Genomic DNA, 17,168 nt, shown 5'->3' on the forward strand with positions numbered 1-17,168 from the left:
ACGCACGCGGGAGAGAGAGTCTGTGAGAAAGCGCTTTGGCTCCTCCTTTTATATGTTTTTTCCTCCACCTGGGCCTGCCCTATGCAAATTGGGCTTAGCCAGGAGTGCTGTTTGTTCTGCCTGAAGTCTTCACTCTGGTCCTCGGACCTTCCTTTGACCTTCCTTGTCTTTTAGCCACCGCCATTTTGGACTCCTTTTCCCTATTCTACCTACCTAACAATCCCATCAGTGCCATTAACTTTATTTAATCATTCATTCATTTGCTTATTCAATGTATGCTACAAGTAGCTCCTATGTGTTGAGTACTTCTTAAGGATCAGGTGTACAAAGATTAGAAACTTTCCTTTACCTTGAGGTCTGTTGTGGGGAACAGATGAGTCCCATATGGTGTGATTAATAGCTGTCATAGTGGAATGTCTTTGGTGACTGTGAAGGAGGAGCCCTTCCTAAACCCAGCAAAGACAGTAAAGACTTCCAGGAGGAGTTAACACTTGGACTTGAAGCCTCAGTAGGAATTTTTCATGTGGATGGATATTAGTGACTGTGGGGTGAGGGAAAGCATTCCAAGAGGAGGGCACAGCATGTACAAAGGCATGCAGGCATGAGACAGCAATGGTATATTTGAGGAACAGCTAGTATTCTGATTGGCCGGATGGTACCTGTGGATTGGCAGTAGAGGAGTCCAGGTAAGTAGGTCCCAGATCCAGCACCAGGCTTATCCTGAAGGACATGGGGAACCACTTCCGGGAGTCAAGTCATTCTCATTTTAGAAAAAATGCTCTGGCAGGAATGTAGATACTAGAATAGAGACATGTGAGATTGAAGGAATGGGGTGGATGCCCCGTTGGGAGCTTTTGAAACAGGAGGGAAGGGGACAGGGCATGTTGTAAAAGAATGACGTAGCCCTAGGACGTGACATAAACTGATTAGAATCAGACAGGTCCAAGATGGTGGATAAGTCTACTTCTACTAGGCCGTGAGCCTCAGTGTAATACATTAGCAAGCTAAATGACACACTCATGGGCACCATGACAGTTCCAAGGCTGACCGTAAAGACAAAAGGTGGTGGCGGCCCAGTTCCTGGAAGTCTTTGCCTCTTTCCTCTGACTCAGACGGTAAAGAATTGCCTGCGATGAAGAAGACCCAGGTTTGATCCCTGAGGCAGGAAGATCCCCTGGAGGAGGGCGTGGCAACCCACTCCAGTATTCTTGCTCGGAGAATTCCATGGACAGAGGAGCCTGGTGGGCTATAGTCCTTGGGTTCACAAAGAGTTGGGTATGACTGAGCGACTTTCACACTTTCCCCCAAATAGTGGGAATAACCCTTCTACTCTTTAACCTATGAAATTACTCAGCCTATAAAAACTGACAACCCCCACACCCTTGTGCTGCTCTCATTTTCTGAGATGGCCCACACTCTGTCTGTGGAGTGGGTTTCACTCCAAATAAATCCACTTCTTACCTATCACTTCTCTCACTGGATTCTTTATGTGATGAGACATCAAGAACCTAAGCTTCATTAAGTTCCAAGACTGGGTGTGATCTCAGTTAAAAGACTGTGGGTTCAAGTCCCAGTGTGGGTTTTGGCTGGATTCGAGTCCTAGCCCATGGGTTCAAGTCCCAGTCAGAGGCTCACAGTTTCACTTTTATAGTAAATGAGCTGAGAATGGATAAAGGCCTCCACTCAGCAGGTGTGGATGGAGGAGGGGAGAGTGGAGAGAGAGATCTGAGCAGAGGGTATGAGACTAAGGAGCTGGTGGAAGGTGGGGGTCTAGACTGACTCCCCTGTTCCTGGCTTAGGTGACTGTGATGACCAGCCCACTGGCTTACATAGGAAACACAGGGGGAGAATCAGGCTTGGGAGGAAGTTGATTTATTTCGCTTTGAAAAGACTGAGGTGAGTATGGGACATCCATGTGGAAATAGCCAGTATGCAAGACACGAGAGTGTTTGGGGCTAGAGACCCTCACCATGGACATCAGTGAGGTCACCCAGGATGAGTGGGGAGGGAGAGGAAGCAGGCATCTGATGGTCGTTCAGTCGCTAAACTGTGTCCAACTCTTTGTGACCCCATGGACTGCAGCACGTCTGTGGTCTACTATCTACCGGAGTTTGCTCCAATTCAGGTCCTTTGAGTTGGTGATGCCATCTAACCATCTCCTCAGGAAACTGATGTTTTAGGTGAAGTAGAGCAGGACAATCCAGGAAAGAAGACTGAGTAAGAGAAGTCAGAAACGCAGCGGGGAGCCAGGAGGCAGCATGTTAGGGAGGCCAGGGCGGATTTCAGAAGAGACAGTGGACAGAGTTGTCAGGTTCCTAGGGAGGGTAAGTCTGATAAAAGCCAAAAATAAGGGGCCTGGTTGGTAGAGCAAGGCCTGTAACATAACTGGTGGGCTTGAGGAACAGCCTTATCGAGGAGGAGGGCTGCCCTTCACTGACAGGGGAGATGTAAAGAGCTGGGAAGGAGAACCTCCTTGTTCTAGTTCCTCAGGTCAGTTCAGTCCAGTCGCTCAGTCGTGTCTGACTCTTTGTGACTCCATGAACCACAGCACGCCAGGCCTCCCTATCCATCACCAACTCCCAGAGTTTACTCAAACCCATGTCCATCAAGTCAGTGATGCCATCCAACCATCTCATTTCGTCCCCTTCTCCTCCCACCTTCAATCTTTCCCAGCATCAGGGTCTTTTCCAATGATTCAGCTCTTCACATCAAGTGCCCAAAATACTGGAGTTTCCGCTTCAGCATCAGTATTTCCAATGAAAATTCAGGACTGATTTCCTTTAGGATGGACTGGTTGGATCTCCTTGCAGTCCAAGGGACTCTCAAGAGTCTTCTCCAACACCATAGTTCAAAAGCATCAATTCTTCTATGCTTAGCTTTCTTTATAGTCTAACTCTCACACCCATACATGATTACTGGAAATACCATAGCTTTGACTAGAAGGACCTTTGTTGGTAAAGTAATGTCTCTGCTTTTTAATATGCTGTCTAGGTTGGTCATAGCTTTTCTTCCAGGGAGCAAGTGTTTTTTAATTTCATGGCTGCAGTCACCATCTGCAGTGATTTTGGAGCCCCTCAAAATAAAGTCTCTCACTGTTTCCATTGTTTCCCCATCTATTTGCCAGGAAGTGATGGGACCAGATGCCACGATCTTAGTTTTCTGGATGTTGAGTTTTAAGCCAACTTTTTCATTCTCTTCTTTTACTTTCCTCAAGAGGCTCTTTAGTTCTTCTTTGCTTTCTGCCATAAGGGTGGTGTTCCTAGCCAGGAGCTAGTCCACATTCTCCAGGGCACCTCTGATGAGGAAGAACTTTGGGGAATGGAATTCAGTGCCTCCTGATTGTCAGGTCCTGTGTTAGACATTTCATGCAAATAATGTCACCATAGTCCTAGGAGGGGACAGCCTAATCTCCCTTTTCAAACAGAGGACATCAAGGCTTAGTCGAGTCACTTATTCCTCTCTGTTCCACCGGCCAGGTCACAGCCTCCAAAGCAGATCTGTGAAGAGCCAGCCCTTTGTCTCTCACTGGCTCAAGTTGCTAAAGCTGATAAGGAAAGAAGATAGTCTTGGGCCAGACACAGGGTAGATTTCCACCACTGAGGCCACCACAGAAGCAAGTTAAATCAATGGGCAGAACAGAGATAAGACACTGCACAAAGCAGCTTTCTTTTCCGGGAGCAAAGATCAGCTAGGGAGGGGTGGAGGTGGGGGCAGGTAGGGGAGAAAGTCTGCAAATCTCCCTCTTAAACAATCAGACAGTTCAAGGCTGCTTGTGAGGAAATACACGGGCCCACTTCTTATTTCTAAGATTGGTGCTCATTTTTAAATTAATACTTTTACAGTGTTTGACTATATTCTGAGATTGGTTTTATTGCTAAAATCTGCATTTTAAAGATAAACCAAGACCCAGGGTCTTGCACATGTGCTTTTCTGCTATTTAGGAAATGAACTGCCCAGCCACAGTTCATTATTGAGAGCACAGCGTTGGGATCTCTCTAGATGATCCCTCAAGGAATTCCATCGCTAATCACAACACCAAATATGTGCCCGCGGACGTTACAGTGGCTTCCAAAGCCCTATATATCCGCCATTCAGTTCCCCTTTTAAAGGAAAAATAATCCATGACACTTGTTAAAGGTGAGTAGGCAGACTCTTTCAGAGGCTACCGCAATGGCGTTTTGGAGTAAGGGCCACTAAGCTCAATACAATGACCGGGGGGAAGTTACAGTCAAGGAACGGGGCTGCGGGCAGGAGTGGGGTGGTCAGTGGGTGGAAAATGACCGAGCAGGCCAGGGTTGTAAGATACCAGTGCTGGGGGATGAGGAATTTCATTAGCTCCCAAAGGTAAGGATTTTCCTTTTAACTGACCCAGCAGGATTCATGCTAAGACTGGACTAAACAGGCCAAGGACAGGGCCCGAGGTCAGGGACTTGTCAGAAAGGGAACTCGGGAGGCTGAATCGAACTCGGTCAAAGGAGACGGGCTCTGGCAGCCTCCCTGACTTCGTTGCCAAGAGTGCTCCCAGCCTGCTCACAGGGCTCCTCCCGGCCCCCTCTGTGCTTGCGCGGTCCCTCCCCAGGAAGGCCTTTCGCAGCGGCAATCGGCCCCGCGGGTCCTTCCAGTCTTCCCTCTCAGAGAGCGCCTGTCCTGAGCACAGGTCCTCCCGCCCCCACGCCCCCTGCCTCTCTCCTGCGTGCTTTCCTCCACGGCACCATCTGCCAAGCCGTTTACCTGTACATTTTGTTTATAGTCCCTTTCTCCTCCAGGAGAATGTCAGTCCCATGAGGCAGGAATTTGCTGTCTCCCCAGTGCCTGGAACAGCATCTGGCATGTCAGAGGGGCTCACGCTTTGTTGAATGCATTGAATGCCTGGATGCTGAGGGTCTCCATAATACCTTCAGATCTTGATTATCTACGTTCATAGCAAAGGATGACAGTCTCCAGGGTCGGAAGCCCCTTCCAGCCAACTCATAGCTTACTTTTACCAGGTGTTATTTCAACTTGTATACAATAACCCAAGAATCACCTCAGATGTTGCTCAGTCACTCGGTTGTGTTCGATTGTTTGTGACCCCATGGACTGCAGCATGCCAGGCTTCCCTGTCCTTCACCATCTCCTGGAGCTTGCTCAAACTCATGTCCATCGAGTCAGTGATGCCATCCAACCATCTCATCCTCTGTCGTCCCCTTCTCTTCCTGTCTTCAGTCTTTCCCAGCATCAGGGTCTTTTCCAATGAGTCAGCTCTTTGCATCAGGTGGCCAAAGTATTGGAGCTTCAGGTCAGATGAACCCTGGAATATTTGCCACCCATAAGAATTCTAAGGTGTTATGTGCTTAGGCGGGGTTGAAAACGGGAAAAGGAAACCCAGAAATATTGAAACAAAGAAACCCATCTAGGAGTTTGCTGCAGAACACTTCACATGCATACAGGATCATCTTCCTCAATTGCCAGAGGAATAGATGAGTGCCCCACCCTCCTTTTGTCAAAATCTTGGCTCCCTGTGCACCAATGAGAAACAGAAATACAGACGCAGTTATGAAGAAGGAAAGAGTGGCTTTATTTCTTTGCCAGGCAAAGAGGGAACACAGTAGGATAGCACCTCAAGGATTGTACCCCTTTCCTGGTGAAGTGTTGTTGTTTAGTCACGGATTCGTGTCTGACTCTTTTGCAACCCCATGGACTGCAGCCTGCCAGGCTTCTCTGTCCATGAGATTTCCCAGGCAAGAATACTGGAGTGGGTTGCCATTTCCTTCTCCAGGGCATCTTCCCAACCCAGGGATCAAACCCACTTTGGCAGGCAGATTCATTACCACTGAGCCACCATGGAAGCCCGATTAGAAAAAGATTTGTCTATTTAGGCAGGCGTATGTGATAAGGATCAAGGCAGTAATAGTTTACTTCTGTCTTCTGCAAGTTTCAGAAGGGTGGGGTTGCTAACATTAGGGTGTGTGCAGGGTCTGAGGTGGTCTAATCTCCTAATCTTGATGAGTTTCCCTTTAATCCTGTGGTTTTGTGGCTGCTCCTCCCTTGATTAGCAACTGTTTGAATTTGCTCTTTGGAACTCAGAGAAGGTCACGGAGGCTGGAGTCTTGCCTATAAGAAATGGTGAACAAAAAGGCCATTGTGCCTGGGAGTCCCACAGTGCTCTGTTCAGCATCACACCCTCTCTCTTCTCCCGAGAGGTCGTGTACAACAGGCCCTTAGTAGGCAATCACACAAGCTGCTGCTACTATCTGCCGTCAGCATCATCTTCCCTCCAGAGGCCCCACGCGGCGTTTCTCAGGAGCACCCATGCTGGTTAGGAAACCTGTCGGACTGTTCGCTGCCACGCGCCCCTGCTTATTCTTTCCCTGTGCCCAGACTATCATCTCCGCCCTACCCTGTCTCTACCCACTGCCCCCTTATTTCTCATCTCCCTAGTAAGTCCCCACACACCCTGCCAGTCTCAGCTGAAACTGCCTCTACGGGGAGGACTTCGGACTCCCCTGGGCAGGGTTAATCACCTCCTCCAATAGCAGCCAATACAAACACTGTCATTAGGTTGTATTATAATTACTAATTTGTCCCCAAGTCCTCTCCCCAGGAGAACACGGGGGCCTAGAGGGCACAGACGCAACTTACTGTCAGCGCCAAAGAAAAGGTCTCAGCGGGCAGGTGTCTCTCATGCCTCACCCTTGCCTGGGAGGCTGGGGAAAGCCCACTTCAAAAGCACCTGACACGCTTCTGAGCTTCTGGAGTGCAGGGAGGCTCTGAGAGCAGACTTCACACAGGCTTCCTCTAAGGTATGTTCTTCCAAAGCAACAGCTGATTTTCAGAGGATTTGAATCTGGCCCAGCAGATGCAAATCTACTGCCCTGAACAAGGCAGCTGTTGAAAAGCTAGTTAAAGCAGCCACTTCCTACCTGTCGGCTCACACTGGCATGTTGACTGGCCACTGTCATTTGGAAAGTGCCAGAAAACAGGTCAGCAAAACTCCACTAAGGCCTTGGGACCAGATAAAGGAGTGGAGCCAGGGGATCATCTGGCCTGAGTGACAGGCAGGAGTTTTGTCTTTTTATAGCATCCGCGGTAGGAGATCAGTCTCTAGCACAGATTTGATACCCACAAAACAGTTGATAGTGGCTCAGACATGAGTCAGACCATAAAGAAAGCTGAGCACTGAAGAACTGATGCTTTTGAACTGTGGTGTTGGAGAATACTGTTGGGAGTCCTTTGGACTGCAAGGAGATCCAACCAGTCCATCCTAAAGGAGATCAGTCCTGGGTGTTCATTTGAAGGACTGATGTTGAAGCTGAAACTCCAATACTTTGGCCACGTGATGCGAAGAGCCGACTCATTTGAAAAGACCCTGTTGCTGGGAAATATTGAGGGCAGGAGGAGAAGGGGATGACAGAGGATGAGATGGTTGGATGGCATCACCAACTCAATGGACACGAGTTTAAGTAAACTCTGGGAGATGGTGAAGGACAGGAAAGCCTGGCATGCTGCAGTCCATGGGGTCGCAGAGTCAGACACAATTGAGTGACCGAACAACAACAGACAGTAAAGAATCTGCCTGCAACGCAGGAGACCTGGGTTTGCTCCCTGGGTTGGGAATATGCCCAGAAGAAGGGAATGGCTACCCACTCCAGCTGGACACAACTGAGTGACTGACACTTTCTCTTTCAAACATTTGATGGATGAACGTGCAACTTCAGGGGGAATAAGTTGAGATAAGACGGAGGAGACATTGTATATTGTAGTTGACAGTAATTCTTCATTTTTAGAAGTCCCTCAGTTGTTTCTCTGCGGCTGCCCTGGGCCCTGGTCGCTGCTCGAGGGCTCTCTCTGTGGTGGGCGGGGCTGACCTCTGGCTGCGCTGTGTCGGCTCCTTCCTGGGGCGGCTGCTCTTGTGCGGCCCAGGCTCCAGGGCACAGGGCTCAGTAGCTGCGGCTCATGAGTTTACTTGCCCCGCGGCGTGGGGGACCTTCTTGGACCAAGGACTGAACCCATGTCCTCTGCATTGGCAGGCGGATTCTTAACCACTGAACCACCAGGGAAGCTCCTAGAACTGATTCTTGAACAAGCCATCGAAGGTGGGTCTGGTAGGTGAGCCTCCAAAGTGGCACGTGTAGCAGTAGGCATGGACCACATTGCTGCCCGGGAGTGTGGCCCAGTCAACCGGGGGCCTCCGGGTTGACTAGGTGGAGGGCGCATGTTCCCCTCTGGGCACAGAAGGAAAACTGTCCAGCTTTCCTTGCCCACCTTTGTCCACATAGTGCTCTGGATCTGTTTCAAGAAAGCAATATTTAAAGAACATTGGTAACAGAGGGCACTAAACCACTAGAAAGCCAGGGGTGACCGCCTGCCTCAGTTTAGCTTCAGCCACAGTCCCATGAACTTCTAAGAGCTAAAAATTGCAGGAGACTTTTTAAGAGCGCCACTAACTGTTCCTTCAGGTTGCTTCTGCTTGAAAATCTCTGCAGGTGGGCTAGAATCATTTAAAAGCTCAGCCATATGGGGAGGCCATTTGTGTAGCGCCAGTCATATGCCAGAATGCATGAACTAGGCACTTCTGGGGTATCATTTCATCCTGGGGCTGCAGCCCGAGGGAGGTCCTGGACCCCTTCTGCAGGTGGGCATGGAGGCTCCAAGGTCACGAGGGATTTACTGAAGCTCATCTTCACTGGCAATCTGTCCCAGGCTGGCTGATCCATGCCAATTCAGTATGCAGCTTGCAGATGAGATCAGAAAACACTCATGTTTTAAAAGAACCAAATCTTCTTGATGGATAGCATTTCCTGACCTTTTTGGTGGCTGACATTGTTTGGGTGTCGTAAATCTGATCTGGCACGGAATACCAGGGGTAGATGCAACCTCTCCCGGCTGGGGCTGACAGCATGTTTCCCAAGGCCCTCCTGAAGCCTGGCCAGTTGTTTGGCCTTGGCTTCCGAGTGCAGGCAAAGTCTGAGCGACAGTGAATTGTGTAGAAGAACGAGAGAGCTGTTGTGTTGGACAGGCTCCTGATGGCAATAGTTTTGACTCGCTTTGCAAGTGGCTAGACTGCACAGTGGCACTGCTTCTTGGAAAAATCACCCCGCTGATACATCACAGGGAAGCACGTAGGGGGAAGAGGCGCAGAATGTAAGAGGTTGGCACTGTCTGTTCCAACTAGCAAAAGCAGCAGAAAGACGCGAATGCAGTAATTCTAACCTTGTTAAACTAAAAACATTTCTCAGGTCCTCTTGGGAAACTTTATTTTGCTTCCCAAGGAAGGAAGTGAATCGGCTTCTTCGAGGTCAGTTTCATTTGGAAATTTTCCTTTTTCACTTTCCATCTAATTGGCACACAAGAAGAGTAGACATAACCTGAAAATGTCAAGCAAAAATCTGGAGGTTTGGAATGAGTCTCATTTTTAAAAGGTCTTCCTTTGGGCTTCGCTAGTAGCTCAGTGGGTAAAGAATCTGCCTGCAGTGCAGGAGACCCCGGTTCGATATCTGGGTTGGGAAGATCCCCTGGAGAAGGGAACGGCTGCCCACTCTAGTATTCTGGCCTGGAGAATTCCCTGGACTGTATAGTCTGTGGGGTCTAAAAGAGTCAGACAGGACACAGCGACTTTCACTTTCACTTTGGGTAAACCCATTAAGAAAACTTTGACCCAGGGATTGCACTCTTGAGAATGAAAACTCTAAGACTCCAGGATCCCTGGGTTTAATCTGGCTCTGACACTTATCTTGAGCAAGGAAATTCATTTATCTGTGCTTGTTTTCTAATCTGTAAAATGGAGATAAAACTGTCTACGCATAAGGTTTTTTGTAAAGAGTGAGATAGTCCATGTAACTAGCACAGTACCAGTCCCCCAGACATAGAAAGTACTCAAATTGTTTCTTATTATCTCAAAGACCCAGTCACAAACAGGGGCAAAACTTTATGCAAAGCTGTTCATACAGCACTGTTTACAGTAATGAAAAATCTGAATCTAAAACCCCCCAATTAGGTGACTGACTAAAACAGGCTGCATGTCTGGTCTGGAAAGATGATGGAGCCATTAAAAATGTTGGCTATGAAAGCTATATAATAATTTTTTAAAATGTTAATATAAGCAGGAAAAAGCAGTTACATAATTGCATATGTGGCATATTTACAACTGTACAAAACAAAAACCAAATTCCTTAAATAGCAGGGGAAAGAATGGCAGAAAATACAAGATAATGCATTAGGATGAGCGGACTCCTTCTAATTGAGGGCAGTCTGCACTGAGGCTCACGGGTTGCAGAACCAAGTGTTATTTCAGTTTATTATTACATGCAGAGAAGAGGACCAGAGGGAGGCAGGATAGGCAGAACAGCTTTCCAGACTTTCATAAGTTTAGTTCCAGTTGGAGGATAATCGCTTTACAGTGTCATGTTTGTTTCTGCTGTGCAACGTGAATCAGCCAAAGGTATGCATGTGTCCCCTCCCTCTGGAAGCTCCCTCCCATCCCGCCGGCATCCCTCCCCTCTAGGTCGTTACTGAGCCCTGAGCTCCTGTGTTGTACAGAAGCTTCCTGCCAGCTGTCTGATCTCCACGCTGTCTGATCTCCACACCGTAGTGTCTATGTTTCAGCGCTATTCTCTCAGTTCGTCCTGCCCTCTCCCTGCCCTGCTGCATCCGCAAGTCCGCTCTGCATTCCGCACCTCCATCCCTGCCCCACAAACAGGTTCATCAGCACTGCTTTTCTAGATTCCGTATATATGTGTTAGTATACAATATTAATAGGCTCTAGGTTCATCCACTTCAGTTCAACCAACTCAAATTTATTCCTTTCTATGCCTGAGTAATATCCCATTGTCTACATGCACCACAACTTCTTATTCATTCATCTGCTGATGGACAACCAGGTTGCTTCCATGACCTGGCTATTGTAAATAGTGCTGCGATGAACATCGTGTTGCATGTGCCTTTTACATGATGGGTAGTCGGTCCTCTGAACCCTTCGGTAATCTAGCTTGGATTTTCCCTTATTTAGGACACAGTCTCATGTTTCCATGCCAGTTTCTCATCAACTTTTACTGTGGTCGCTATGAATGTTCTAGCGGACCCTTGGTCAGGGAAGCCAGTGAGGCCAAGGAACTGGAGTCAAGCCAGTCGGTGCGAGCCGCATTGGCTTTCAGGGACCAGATCCACTGGGTATAACAAGTGTGTCCTGAAAACACTTTATGTTGTCTTTCTCACGCATGACACCACCCTCCAACCTGCCCCTCCCTTTCCACTCTCATTCCCAGGCCTCTTTACACTTCTGCTGTGAGGGTGGCGCTGTGCTGCAGATGGAGCTGGGTGAGACTCAGCTCCTGCCTGCAGAGGGGTGGTCCCTACCACAGAGAGGGCAGACAGACAAACACTCCCCAGGGCAAAGGATGGGGCCAAAAAGGGGCAGCGGTGCTGAGGCCCAACTGGGAGGGCACATGGGGCCGGAGCCTGGGAGTGCTGGTGGAGGTCTGGACCCAGCAGAGCCTTCCAAGCCGAGGAAGAGCGGGTACGAAAGCACAGGGACAAAGGCACCATGAAGGCAAGACGTCATGGGGCTAGTCCGTGGGGTTCAGTCGGGGAAAGAATAAGGAAGAGTCAGCATGAAATTAAAAGACGCTTGCTCCCTGGAAGAAAAGTTATGACCGACCTAGACAGCATATTAAAAAGCAGAGACATTGCCAACAAAGGTCCATCTAGTCAAGGCTATGGTCTTTCCAGTAGTCATGTATGGATGTGAGAGTTGGACTTTAAAGAAAGCTGAGCGCCGAAGAATTGATGCTTTTGAATTGTGGTATTAGAGAAGACTCTTGAGAGTCCCTTGGATTCCAAGGAGGTTGAACCAGTCAATCCTAAAGGAAATCAACCCTGAATATTCATTGGAAGGACTGATGCTGAAGTTGAAGCTCCAGTACTTTGGCCACCTGATGAGAACTGACTCACTGGAAAAGACCCTGATGCTGGGAAAGATTGAAGGTGGGAAGAGAAGGGATGACAGAGGATGAGATGGTTGGATGGCATCACCAACTCGATGGACATGAGTTTGAGTGAACTCCGGGGGTTGGTGATGGACAGGGAGGCCTGGTGTGCTGCGGTCCGTGGGATTGAGGAGTCAGACACGACTGAGCGACTGAACTAAACTGAGCATGTGAAGAGGCCACAAGCCATAGGCAGCCTGAGCCGTACAGAGCCATACAACCGTCAGTGGCAGTCCTGAAGCAGGGGAGAGACATCCTCATTCTTTCAGGGGGATGACGCTGGTAAGCGTGGAGGATGAGCTTGTCTATTGAGTGTGACCAGTGGCGGGTACACGAGGAAGTGGCTACAATAGTCTGAGAATCGCTTTCTAGGGCTTTATAGGGAGCTGCAGTGGGAAATGGGTTGAGGAACCAGATCAGGGAGCTGGGCCTGAGGTGGAGGTGACAGCTCTGGCTGCCTGGTTGAATCTTGGGGGTCGGCAGTCAGAGAAATCAAGGATGTAGACGGCTACGGCCATGCCATCAACCAGGATAAGATATTTCAGAGATGAGTTTGGTGGGGGAATGAAGATGACCTCAGCTTGGGACCGGGTGAGGAAAATGTGCTGGAGGTGGGGAAGAGGCAGTTGATTAGAGAGGTCTGGCCTTCAGAGAACAGTTTAGGCTGGAGGTACTGATAAGGATTGATGCTTTCAAACTGGAGTGCTAGAGAAGACTCTAGAGTCCCTTGGACAGCAAGGAGATCCAACCAGTCCATCCTTTAGGAAATCAGTCCTGAATGTTCATTGGAAGGACTGATGCTGAAGCTGAAACTCCAATACTTTGGCCACCTGATGTGAAGAGCTGATTCATTTGAGAAGACCCTGATGCTGGGAAAGACTGAAGGCAGGAGAAGGGGATGACAGAGGATGAGATGGTTGGATGGCATCACTGACTCAATGGACATGACTTTGAGCAAGCTCCAGGAGATAGTAAAGGACAGAAAGGCCTGGCATGCTGCTGTCCATGGGGTCACAAAGAGCTGGACACAAATGAGCGACTGAACAATTGATAAAGAAGGAGATACACAGAGTGAGCAGATGCTCCAGGAAGAGATGAGGTTACCCTGGTGGACTAGACAACAGAATTCTAAATAAAACCTCAAGACACCCAATCTTCAAATAGATTTGACAGAGGTTTGTGTGTGGTTTACTGAGGTTCTAAACTGTGTGAAAATTGTTTTCTTTTCCATGTGTATGCCTGACCAATTTTCATTTCAAGTTTTTGATCCATTTGTTCTTGCTGACTCTGACAATGCTGTGATGCAAACTGAACAGGAGGCTTCAGAACTGGAGAGAACCTGGGTTCCTGTCCCAGCTCCCTGAATGAGCACGAGGCAGGTAAGCCTGACTGTTTCCTACCCTGCAGAAGAGGGAGAATGAAATCCAACACTCACAGAGTTGTTACTCACTTACAGTATGTGTCTGCTTGGTAACAAAAAAGCATGTAAGCTCAATCTTATAGGATATTATATAAACTAAACCAAAAGGCTTCTCTGGGTAACATCATTTATAAAATTTATAATCCTTAGGCCCAGACTGGCATATTTTAAGCTGAAAATGTGGTTAAATGTTTGCACTGGTTCTAGCAATTATTAAAAAGTGGACTAGAAAATTCTAGATGACAGGGTACATTTGTTTTTATTCCCATCCTGACTTTTCAAAAAAAAAAAAAAAGAGAGGAAAAAAAGGCTAGTATACAAATTACATATGCTAGATGAGCTCAGGCGTTCAAAAATGCATTATCATTTTCACAGTCATCTAATTTAGAGACAGTGGAACAAGTCCAAGTAACAATTTTATTTTTGTCTACAGCACAATTTTTTACATACACTTTAGTGGTTTTGACAGTGGTACTTTTGAGCAGATTTCAAATGAATCCACAAAAGTTAATATACTTAAAATTAAATATACACAAAAAACAAGAGGCATCCAGATGCTCAGAGCCATGCAGAAGGGATGGTCTGGTTGGCGTTTTCACTGGGTACCTTGCCTATTTGGGGTTGCAGAGAGTCGGACATGACTGAGCAACTATTAACTTTCACTTTTGCCTGTTTCAGAATTCATCAGCAAAAGGCAGTTCTTCTGCTCCTCATTCCCATATAACTTATCAAAGTCAGAGTTCTAAGCATACACACACACACAAAATAAACCCTCCTTTAAGGCTACATCAGTACAAAATTTCAATGAACTGAATTCAATATACTGTCAAACTAACAATTCCAGTGATCTTACCCAATCACTAGAAAACAGGCAATATCAGCACCCGATCTAAATGCAAGGTTATTTATTAAAACACCAACAGGAGATTAACCAAAAAGCAACTAATATGTTAATCTTAATATAAGACATTGAAGAAAAACCAAAAACAATATATTAAATATCACTCCACTGAGCCAGGCTGTAACTGATGGACAACAGACACGTGAGTTTGTCAAACAGTGCTTTAGATACTTTTCTAAGATAAAAAGTGTATCAGGAGATGCAAAAGAAAGGGAGAAATGTGAATTTATGCATTGAGTTCCACAACTTAAAATGACTATCAAACCGATAATATAAAGCTAAGTGACAATAACTTAACCACTGGGCACCAGACAGGTATGACCACTATTCACTGTAATTCACAGCGCTCTTCAGGAGTGTTCGGTGGACGGCCAAGCCAGCAATCCTGTCTTAATACAGACTGGATACTCCTCTGTGGGAAAAGACCCCGAAGAAGTCACGGCAAAGGCATAGAGAAAAAGTTCAACCTTTTGAAAAAGTTAGTGATATCAAAATGCTTTTCTATCGCTGGGAAACCAAACTAGGTCAAATATGTGGCCCAAAGCAGCATGGAATTCAGAGTCAGAGGTTGGCAGGAAAGTTTTGGAAAAGTTGCAGCTTTTAAAAATTGGCAATCTCTCCATGCTTAATAAAACTATCAGAGAAGAGGTATAATGTTTGTTCATTTGTGGAATGTTGACAGACTGCTGCAAAAATTCACATGAATGAAGAACCGCACAGATGTGCTTCAATGAAGTATTTTTTTAAAAATTTACAAAAAACTGAAGTTTCTATTTAAAAAATAACTACGTATGTCAAGATGAAACATGGTAAAAAGTAGTGTAATTTCTAGTCATGATTCTTTTAACAGCTAATGGGAAAGTGATAGAAATCATTTTCTCTTAAAAAGGAAGTTTTGTTATTGCACTGACTTTTACAATCTGACCTAGTAATTTAGAAAAATCATGTAGTAAAATCTGTAAAATTAAAATACAAAATCCTGGTTTGTAAACATCAGTTGGCCAAGTCTCTCCAGAGTCCTTCATGATAGTGGAATGGAATGAATAATTAACTCACTACCTTATTTACTTGCTGTGAGGGGGAAAATCCCAGAACACAGCTTTCATAACTTTCACAGTAATTATATTCAAAAGATATCAAGAAAGTCAGTGCAGTTGTCTTCTTTTCTTCCTCTGTGCAATTTTCAGCTCTTATCCCACTCTTAAGTGCCATAACTGAAATAATACTGGTTTGGAGACCTAGTACAGATTGGTCATAAATGTCGCATAAAATCTGTAGGACTTCGGTAAAGATATTTCCAAATGGCATAGTAATGCACTGCAGCTGCCGTGGCCACAAACAGGTGCCAGATGGCATGCGCAAATGGAATGATGCCATCGCTCTTGAAGAACACAACTCCCAGGCAATAAATTAAGCCCCCGCAGGCAAGTTCGTGAAGTCCATCCGTGTTGTTCTGTCAACAGAGGAAAAAAACGAAAAGGTTTGGATGTTACTCTGATGACAGCTAAAACCATCCCTGCAAATGCCCCCTAAGTCTCCTGATTTTCCAGACAACAAAGCAGCTCTGCGCAAACAGAATCCTTATCTGTACACATGAACTACACTTAAATCGACCTGGATTAACCTCGGAAATCAGCCGTCTGCATCTCACCAAGCAATCAGGTTATAGGTTCCAAGGCAAACAGCAGCATCTTCTGCTCATCTATAGCTTGTTTAAGCAGACTGCAATCGCATCTAAAATGAATGGTCATTCATTTGATAAAGTACAGTCCTTGGCTTTCATCTTTCTCTTGAGCAGCCTTCTTCCCTACTAAGGTACACTCAAGCCGCTCTGCTTATAATCCACATCTCCAGCACGGTTTTCACTCCCTTTGTCTTCCTCAAACTCTGTTCTACACTAATCACTTTCCTCAGACTCCTCCTGTTTCTGTGAGCTTGTGGCTCCCTTACAGCTGACATAGCCAGAAGGAAAATCCTTGCTAGGAGTGACCTCTGAGATCGTATAGCACAATACAGTTCCTAGCCTTCTAGATGCACCAGGCCTTTGTGTCTTTGTGCTTGGGAGTGTTTTAGCTCAGCAGGAAATTAACAGTCAGGTGTGCTTTAGCACAAAAAGGAGACTTTATAAAGTACTCTTGGTTTTCAAAGCCCTTGACTCATCTACAAGATGAGACCGGGCTGTGTGAATGGCAGGTGAAGAGAACAGAGGCAGGGCTCAAGATGCTGATGGACAAACTCACGAGGGTTTCTGGAGACCAGAACAGGGAGGTCTCCGGTTCCGCAGGGTGAGTGGGAACCTACAGCAGCTTGTGGCCAGGCCTTGGAAGGGACAACGGTGTGGGTGTTCTGGAGGCCTGGGCCCTGCAGCCTTGGGAGCCTTAGAGCAGGGCCCTGCAGAAGTCCAACAGGGGACTGGGGGGCCCCGGTGCGTGGGCTGCCTGTGCCGAGGTGAGGGCGATGGCCACATTGGACACAGAGCCAGGCGTGAGGACCCAGGCCGGGGGCGAGGGCCAGCCCCATCTTCAAAATTCACATAGGCACCGTGGTGTTCTGCAGGATCAAACAATGAGGAAGGAGACTTCTCAGATTGCTCCTTAACCTTGGTCAGATGGGACATCAGTTAGATTTCATTTTCTTTAAAAAGTAAAACATAGCAAAACAAAACACCAGACACATTTATTATTTCCTAGAGGTTATAGAGCAATTAATATCCATTAATAAGAGTACATCATAAGAAATGCTGGGCTGAAAGAAGCACAAGCTGGAATCAAGATTGCCGGGAGAAATATCAATAACCTCAGATATGCAGATGGCACCACCCTTATGGCAGAAAGCCCAAGAAAAACTAAGGAGCCTCTTGATGAAAGTGAAAAAGTTGGCTTAA

The 17,168-nt window shown here is 46.8% G+C and overlaps 1 protein-coding gene across 12 annotated transcripts in view; it reads right to left on the minus strand.

The window, feature by feature from the left end:
- The window catches only part of MMD (monocyte to macrophage differentiation associated), an 81,425-nt gene that overhangs the window by 38,127 nt on the left and 26,130 nt on the right, over nucleotides 1–17,168 (minus strand). For 3 of the 12 annotated variants that reach the window (XM_059877963.1, XM_059877964.1, XM_059877965.1), the window contains one exon: nucleotides 5,027–5,290. The exons of 6 other annotated variants lie outside the window; for them this stretch is intronic. In XM_059877963.1, coding sequence (XP_059733946.1) covers nucleotides 5,039–5,290 — 252 coding nt within the window. In that variant the 3' untranslated portion in view covers nucleotides 5,027–5,038. Of the gene's footprint in view, nucleotides 1–5,026; nucleotides 5,291–5,533; nucleotides 9,348–13,781; nucleotides 15,738–15,759; nucleotides 16,835–17,168 lie in introns of those variants that run through there. 3 more of the 12 variants (XM_024980003.2, NM_001075601.1, XM_024980004.2) reach the window with 3 other exon arrangements.

This window comes from Bos taurus, chromosome 19, assembly GCF_002263795.3.
Source record: "Bos taurus isolate L1 Dominette 01449 registration number 42190680 breed Hereford chromosome 19, ARS-UCD2.0, whole genome shotgun sequence".
Classification (NCBI taxonomy): Eukaryota; Metazoa; Chordata; class Mammalia; order Artiodactyla; family Bovidae; genus Bos; species Bos taurus.